This window comes from Coffea eugenioides, chromosome 6 (assembly GCF_003713205.1).
Source record: "Coffea eugenioides isolate CCC68of chromosome 6, Ceug_1.0, whole genome shotgun sequence".
NCBI lineage: Eukaryota > Viridiplantae > Streptophyta > Magnoliopsida > Gentianales > Rubiaceae > Coffea > Coffea eugenioides.
The window spans coordinates 18,869,764-18,878,002 of NC_040040.1; the positions used below are offsets into that span (position 1 = coordinate 18,869,764).

The 8,239-nt window shown below is 38.2% G+C and overlaps 3 protein-coding genes across 3 annotated transcripts; 1 reads left to right on the top strand and 2 right to left on the bottom strand.

The window, feature by feature from the left end:
• Positions 1-378: 378 nt before the first annotated feature.
• On the bottom strand, positions 379-1,621 carry LOC113775770 (senescence-specific cysteine protease SAG39-like). The gene is made up of 2 exons (XM_027320778.1): positions 1,198-1,621; positions 379-1,078 (listed from the first exon to the last, which is right to left on the bottom strand). The coding sequence occupies exons 1-2, from the start codon at positions 1,619-1,621 to the stop codon at positions 486-488; spliced, it is 1,017 nt and encodes a 338-aa protein (XP_027176579.1). The 3' UTR covers positions 379-485.
• Positions 1,622-2,643: 1,022 nt separating this feature from the next.
• Positions 2,644-4,701, bottom strand: LOC113775240 (zinc finger AN1 and C2H2 domain-containing stress-associated protein 16-like). The gene is made up of 2 exons (XM_027320030.1): positions 4,386-4,701; positions 2,644-3,482 (listed from the first exon to the last, which is right to left on the bottom strand). Exons 1-2 carry the CDS (start codon positions 4,482-4,484, stop codon positions 2,718-2,720), a joined length of 864 nt encoding a protein of 287 aa, XP_027175831.1. The 5' UTR covers positions 4,485-4,701; the 3' UTR covers positions 2,644-2,717.
• A 2,522-nt stretch (positions 4,702-7,223) lies between these two features.
• LOC113776015 lies at positions 7,224-8,239 on the top strand. Its single transcript, XM_027321081.1, has one exon. It carries the CDS (start codon positions 7,599-7,601, stop codon positions 7,941-7,943), a length of 345 nt encoding a protein of 114 aa, XP_027176882.1. The 5' UTR covers positions 7,224-7,598; the 3' UTR covers positions 7,944-8,239.

Genomic DNA, 8,239 nt, shown 5'->3' on the forward strand with positions numbered 1-8,239 from the left:
AGTAAATTTTGCATGATCAAGATTATATTTTTCAAGGGACCGTATATGATTTAATTACAGTCAGATTGGTTTTTTACCCAAATATGGCAGTCCAAGTCCAATTAATGTCATCAATACGGACAAAACTAGGGTGTGGAGGGGCAGAAAGTTTTAGAAAATTAAGGTTTTCTCCCTTAGAAAATTGAAAATTTTATTTTCATAAATTTAAACTTTTGCCCCCGCCAAAACTTGAAGATATTTATTTCACATACTAAGTTTTAAACATATATTAAAAAGTTCACCCCTTCGAAGTAAACTTTCTTATAAAAGGATAGAAATTAACATGCATTATATCACAAGATACTGAATTTCATGTACATAATTTGGTGGATAGCAACCTTAAAATATACAACAATCACTTAACATCAGAATACACAGAGCTGTAGTCAACAGACAAAGCAAAGCTCTTGTATAAGGGTAGCTTCAGCAATTTTTTTGAGTTGTAATTAAGCAGTAGGGTAAGAGGATTGCATGGCAATGCCACAGAGACCTTCTTTAGCATCGATGTCTCTTTGCATCAAAATGTATCCATTCTCACCCCAGCTAGTTCCCCATGAATTCTTAACTAACCAATATTTAGTTCCATCAGAGCTTTTACCATACCCAACGGCTGTCACACCATGGTCTAATTCAGTACCACAATCACCAGTGAAGACGCCGCTTGAATAGAATTGGAAGGCAGAGCCACTAGCGTCAATGGCAACTGAAACGGGTTGATTGGCCACAGCCTTCAAGAGTGCAGCCTCATTGTTTGCAGGGACATCTTCAAATCCAGTGATTTTGGCAGCAGGTTTAGCTTCTTTGTTTGTGTTGCAAGTTCCATCAACTGCTTGATATGGATAATTGGCTTCAGTAGTAAGACCTTTGTTGTTGATTATGAAGGTAAATGCATCATCCATGAGACCTCCATTGCAGCCTTGATCTTCACCCGCAGTGTCACAGTCCACTAGCTCTTGCTCAGACAAGGAGATCAACTTGCCTGTTTTAAGCTGGTGAATTCCTTCCGTGGCTGCAACAGCTGAAAATGCCCAGCAACAACCTAATATTTCATGTTCAAGGGGAATTGATTGTTAGCCAAAAATCATAAACAATATGACTTTGGGAAGATTTGATGATACATAAATAATAATTTGTAAAATGATGGCTATTTTAGCTTACCGCATTGCCCTTGGTCCTTGATTCCTGTAACTGCACCCTTCTTTCTCCAGTCCATGGCAGCTGGAACTGCACTTACATTCTCATACCTAAACAGTGTTCCTTTACATTCCTTTGGTTTGTAGCCATTGCGTGCTGCTCTGAACTCTACATTTGTCAAATCAGCAAACTGGTTGATGCCTAACTTGTAAGACTTAGTCCCAGCCTTATTGAATGATTCAATGAACTCCACATTTTCCTTGAAAATCTTGTGCCTATTTCCCTTCTCTGCCTCATTCTTGTAAACACGGCCATATTGCGCCATCCACTGCTCGTGTTTCTCAATCATTGAGGCTTCGTTCAAGTTGCGGCACACAGCCTGAGAAGCCAACACTGTCAGCATCAAGAATGCAGTAAAAATAAGCTTTGATGTTGCTATCGAAGCCATGCTTGAGAGCTCCAAGAAACAAAGATAGGATGGTGCAAATGACTTGAACTCTCAGGGATATAAATGAGAAGGCACCGTGCATTTAACATGGAGTAAAGGGTATTTATAGGCTCATCATCCCTTTGAATCGTTTGTTAATGAACTAAAAAATCGAGACTACCGAGAGAGCCCGGCAGGTTATGCATGAGATGGACAACCAGAGCTCAATTGCGTGGACGTTGCTCTGTTGTGGATTATGTTATTTGATAGTCTTGTAAAGTAAATGTAGTATTGAATTCTTTCCTAATGTTTTGGACCGTAATTAACTACTGATTAAATATTAGTAATAAAACTTACTAGGACATTGAATTCTACTTTTGTTCTTTCCTGATGTTTTGAATTCTTTCCTAATGTTTTGGTACTCATGCCAAAACAAATTGATGTTCCACATAGTTGTTGATTTACTTGCATTAATCACTACTCAATTTATTTACTGATACTTTCAATTTATCTTCCTGAAATCTAAATGAGTTCACGTTATATTTATTGAACTGAAAATAATCTCTTGCCTTCAAAAAATTTTAACTTATAACTCTGTTATATGGAATCGAATTTGCTACCTATTTCTGGGTTCAGGAACCTGATATTAGTCACATGCACGTAAACAAGATCTGACGTAAAAGGGAAAGCAAAGGCTAAGGAACAGAGTTTAACATCTGAACGGTTGAACTTAACTAAAGCCGCATGGATTCCTTATTGACTTGGAAGGGGAGCAATTTATATATAAAAACCTAAAGAATTACGGTAGATTATGCAATAAAGTCCAATCTGATACCCCTTTAAAATTTCTGTATTATCAGAACAATTCTGTCCTGCTTTCTCCTTTGCCATCTACATGTTCATTGAATGCAGAATAGAACTCCTCAAATCTTGAAATCCAATGATCATTGTAAAATAAAAACCAAGCTCTACTTGACTTTAACGGGAAAAAAAAACTGAAACACATGCACAATCTCAATTCAGTATGTTTTCCAAGAGAAGCATTGAAAGAATGAAATCAGTATATTATCACAAAAATCTTTTACAGGGAATACTATTCCGTTCCAGTGATTACTCGCTAAGCTTTCGAAGTTCCTCGGTGTTCCCTCTCAACATGTTCCACCAAAGACACAGGATCACGAAAGCCTTTGCTACATTTGGGGCAGACATCAAGTGTAACCTTCATTACACCATTTCTTTCATGAACTCTCTCTACATGGTTTACTAGATCCATTACCGATGAGAATCTTAAATTGCACTGTGGACATTGCTCCAACTGCCTGCTCGTGCTTCCCCCATGGCTCGTGCTGCTACTACCGCTGCTGCTGCCCGACCCCTGCAGAATGTCTTTGAAATCACTGCTCAATCTTGCCACTCCAGATTCAGCTGTAGCCCGAACTGACGAAGCTACCCTGAATAAACTTGATGCCCAGCTAGAAGAAGACGAAACTGGATTTTGCTTTGACTGTTGTTTACCACTGCTTAAAAAGCTGCTAAACTGAAAAGTTGATTGTATCTTCTTAGGTCCGGGACATCTATGATCTGGCCCAAAACGGTGTTTCAAACAATGTTCTATTGTGCAATCCTTGCACCTAATTTTGTTAGAAAAGCTTAAGATCTCTCTACAGCCTGACACAGGACATTTTCTTTTCTTGGTGACCTTATCATAATTCGAAGGGTCACATTCAATGTTTACATGTGACTCCCAGGTGATATTTGGATTTTCATCAGGAATTAGACGAACTCCTTTTGCACACAGAGGGCAAACTACAACAGTCACATCGTTTTTGTTGGCTTTCGGACAGTGGTGTCTACCATAGCTTCGGTGCTCTAAACAGAACACCTGCCAGGAGATGGTGTAACCAGGTTAGTTTAAGGAAAAATTCAATCAATCATGAAAATTAAAAGAACACAGAAGACATCAACTCAACTGCAATAGATGTCAAAGCATACAAGAGAATTGTTTTCGTAAGTTCACCACCTTCAGAGAGAAATAATGCAGAAAACTATAACCATGAAGAAAGAAAGATACCAACAGAATCCAGGAAACACACTTGAAGCAAAAAAGCTAGCATAAGACCGAAAGTGAAATTCTGATTTGCCCTCTAAACATCGAACTTAGGGATTTGAACTTCCCATACTTTGATCAAAAGATAACTCTTTAACTGTTGATATTGTTTCCTCAGTATGATTCTTGCCCATATAGCTGTTAAAAACTGGGAAACGGATCCCACTACTTCCCGTTCGTTTCTTTTTCGCATTCCGCACTCCGTTTTCAAAAAAACCCAAAGTTTTCCCAGTTAAATCCTTCATTAAGCAACAAGCAGACCAACATACTTCACAATATACCTAACACAAAGGGGTGTTCGTGGCTCTGCGCGTCTGTTTGCATTAGAATCTCGAGTACAAGAAGCACAGCCACATTTTCCAAAACAAACAACGTTCAATTGAAAAAAAATCAAAAGAAACGGTAGCACATTGCACGCAGAACACCAAAAAACACCCTGTCATGATGAAGATCAAGATCAATAGCATAATGCAACTATCTATATCACAGAATCGAGAAAACAACAATAAATTGAGAAAAAAATCAAAGAAAACCTATGTATTCTATTGCGCTGATTCATCTACTTCTCCGAAGTATTTAGCTACACATCGCCAAAAAATTGCTTGTCAAAAACATTTCTTGTCAAAAAGGCCAATGAAAGAAAAGCCCAAAAACGTAAATTGAAATATAGAAACCAACCTGGTGACAGGAATCGCAAGTGAACGGTAGAAAATCGATCTGCCGACAATCCTCGACGCTGCAATGCTTCCCGAGATTAGGAAACGCCGGCGTTCCCATTCCCAGTTTCCCCAATTCTTCAGTTCTTCAGCTCAATTGCTTAAATCGTCGATTGGATTCTCGTCACCGGAAAGAAAAAGCAAAAGCGGCGGAATTTCGAAGGTTCCCGAGGGGACTCTGGACTACTTGGATTACAAGTCCTCCGAACGTCGTCGGAGCTCTAGTCAAACTTTTACGGTCGGTTTGCATACTATACGACGGCGTTGAAGGGAACAAATAAGAACTGACGAACAGATAAAGAAAGTGTCAAAGCCGTCAAAATTCTGACCATACGCGGAGTCGAAAAAAGTGAGTTGACTTCGTTCTCATTTCTTTCAAATTTTTTTTCATTTTGGGCTTTTTCCGTTTGGGTCTGTTTAAATAGTTCAGCTGCCATTTTTTGTTACCTACTTCAGACTCCGCCTATCAGCCGTGAGAAATATAGAAGCCCAAACGTGGCCCATGTATTGCACTTAAGGCTCTACGAGCAGCCCAAAATAACAAATATCCAAATTTCCGCATGCAATAATATTTCCAAAATAATAACATGAAAACTTTTTTAGAAAGAGAAATATTAAGTGTACTCCATTTTTTTTATAACGACACTCTTACTATCTCTTTTATCATATAGTTTAATAAATGAAAATCATATGATAAAAATAATAATAGTTAGAGTGCATTATAAAAAAAAGTAGAGTGCGATTAATGTTTACCATTAAAAATTCTTTACCAATTTTTTTTTTTATTTTACCCTAAACCAATGATCATAGGTATATAAGTAGTAATAGTACATATATCAGTACTCAATAGGCTTTGCCTTAGTCGGGCCGAGCTTAGCTTGAAGCTCAGTCCAAATTTTAATAATACTGTTCAACTTTTAATTTTAATTTTGTTTTCGAGCTTGTCCTAATTTATAGTTCTATGAGAAAAGAATTGTTTTAGAAAATTCAAGTCCCTCCCTCCCTCACATAACTCATAACACTTCTATTTGAGTTTTTGTTTACTTGATGCATCTCCTGACCTGGAATGAGCATGGTGGCAATGTCTTCTGGTAGTCAGAAGTGAGGTGAAGCCAACAATTACCAACTCTACATATTTAAGATTTTTTTTTTCAACAGTCAGCAATAGTCTATTCTACACCTACTCTAACCTATTCTAAGGGAGTTCAACTGGACTAATGGAGGAACCGACGGCGAACCCGACGGGAGTGCACTACACACTCGTCTAAATTTTTTAGAGAATCATATAATGCGATAATTTGTGGGAGGCAAGATTTCACCAAGCCTTAAGGATTTAATGGTGGCAAGCAGCCTTTGTTACATATTGAAGATTGATTGACCTAAACGGTTAATTTAGACACAAAAAAAAAAAAAAAAGTTAGCCCAAAGTAAATAAAAAGTTAAATGGCAGCCAATGCACTTGGTCTAAATTCGACTTTCATGGCTGAAAAACAGCTCTCCATCTCCACAGCACTCTGAAACAAGGAAAAAGACAAAGTTGATTATTGGCCTTTTTCCTAAAAGACTAAAACCTAAGCTGGCTGTACTCCATAAAAGCCAAGCAGCTGCTGGGGTGGTCAGGATATTAAATTCGAAAGGTCACCCCACAGATGATTTTAAAAGTGAGGTGCACAGTTTTGAGGAGGTTAAATGGTCATAGATATGTCGAAATCCATTACCAGATGTGGTCTGTGGGCACCAAACGAAAAGAGACATCACACAAGGTTAAAAGCAGTAAATAACTTGGGACAGGTTTCAGAGAAGAGAACAGGACAATTATAATTATTCGTTTATTGGGGTTCCTAAATGTGGTAATTCAATGCAAACATGTGAACGTCCCACAACGGACAACTTCATAACAAAAAATGGTGGGAGTCACTAGTCACTAGTCAGAGGAGGACTGCTAGCTGCAGACAGAGCTACTACAGGAAGGTGTAAATTTTGTTGTTTTAATCTACAAGAAGGTTTGATGAATTACAAAAAGCCCAGATAAAAGGCTCCTACTCATTCAAAAAAATGAAAAAAGAAATAGCATAAGAATGATTTACTTGCTATTAGGCTGAATTATAAGATTGCACAGCGCTACCTACCCAAACAGTAAGAATCAAAAAGAAACTCTCTTCAATTGAGCAGTGATTATATTTCACATACCACCCCGTTTGGCAAGGATGTTTATCTAAAACTTTACTGTACCTTACTGTAAAAGTTGTAGAAAAAATTTTTGAAGTGTGTACATTTTTGGATATTTTAAAGTGTATAGTTTAAAAATTTTGAAAAGTTTTTTGAAATTACTGTAATTAAAGTTGTTAAAAAACTTATAGCAGATAAACTTGGTCAAAAACTTGCTTTCCAAACAAGTCCAAGTTACCAACTATGAGAGGGCGGTTCAAAGAAGAAAATGAGTCCTAGAGTTATCTACTGTACCAAAGTAATTATGTACTATTAAGTGATTTAGCAAATGTTATGGTCGGGAAATGTAAGATGCACATCAGCAATACCTTTCCTGGTTTGCCTAACATGTTAGTGCATTGATGGACGGGAAGGACTTTAAGCTTTCAACACCATTTTCCTCCTCAAAAGTCCAAACCAGCTTAACCTAAAGAGAAAAACCCATGATGGATAAAGTAAACAGAGATAGATGATGAGTTATAGCAATAAAGAAACCACAATACAACAAAAAGCAACAACCACCATGTTTTCAAAGTTGGAATCCTATTTCGGATTTTCCTCTGTACCTTTCGAACGTTGGCAATCGCTTCTACTCTCTCTCTCTCTCTCTCCCTAAAAAGCATCAGATTAATTGATTAAGGTCATCAGGATTCTATACCCTTTACTGCCTCAGCCTCTCTCTCACCTTGCTCCAGCAACATTTACCTCATTTTCTTCACTGCGCTTCCATAGTCTTAGTTTCACACTATACCTGGCAAACTTGACTCCTATTCTTTTCATTTCCATCTTCCATCTCATCATTCTAGATTTTCTGTTTGGTTTGCATCAGCTTGGGCGCCAAAAATTCCATTTTTCTGTGAACTGTCTTTGCTTCCAGCCTTTTACATGTATGCCTGTTTTCCTTGGCAGTTTTCTTCTTTGCTAAAATATTGAATAACCCTTCCTTTATTACTTCTTCAAGGTCATAATGATGTCCGGAATGGCAGGAAACCAGTATGAAAATCAGCTGCCACCATTAGTGGAGGCACCGCCAGTGGTGGTAGAGCCAAGACACTCCACACACCAGTCAATTGAGACATTGGTGGTAGTCTTGGCGGTTATTACAATACTTGGTGTTATTGCAGGTATCATTGCCCGGCTCTGCGGTGGACGACATTTTGGGGGAACAGGGGATCATGACATTGAGGGGTGGGTGGAAAGGAAGTGCAGAAGCTGCATCGATGCTGGTGTTCCTGCTGTTCCCCAGCCAGCAGAAGCCAAGCCAAAAGCAGAGGAGGCAAAGTCCACAACTACGGAGGAAGCAAAGAAGTGACGGCAGATGGAGGCGCACAGCCCACAAAGAGTTTACTTGCAGAGATAATACATTGTAGAAAGCATCAAGCATTTGATCAACAAAAGTAACATATGAAATATCACTAGTAGAGGTTTTTGTGGAATCATTTCTAACCCTTTTGTAACGGGGTGAAATTTTTATAACTGTAGCCTATATAACAAAGAAGTCATATCCGTAGATTCTCTAACAATTAGGTCTATAAATTTGAGCTTCTATATTTGCAGATGAGAAGATTTCTTCTCCCCTCCCTTACAGGAATTGTATTAGTTCTGGAT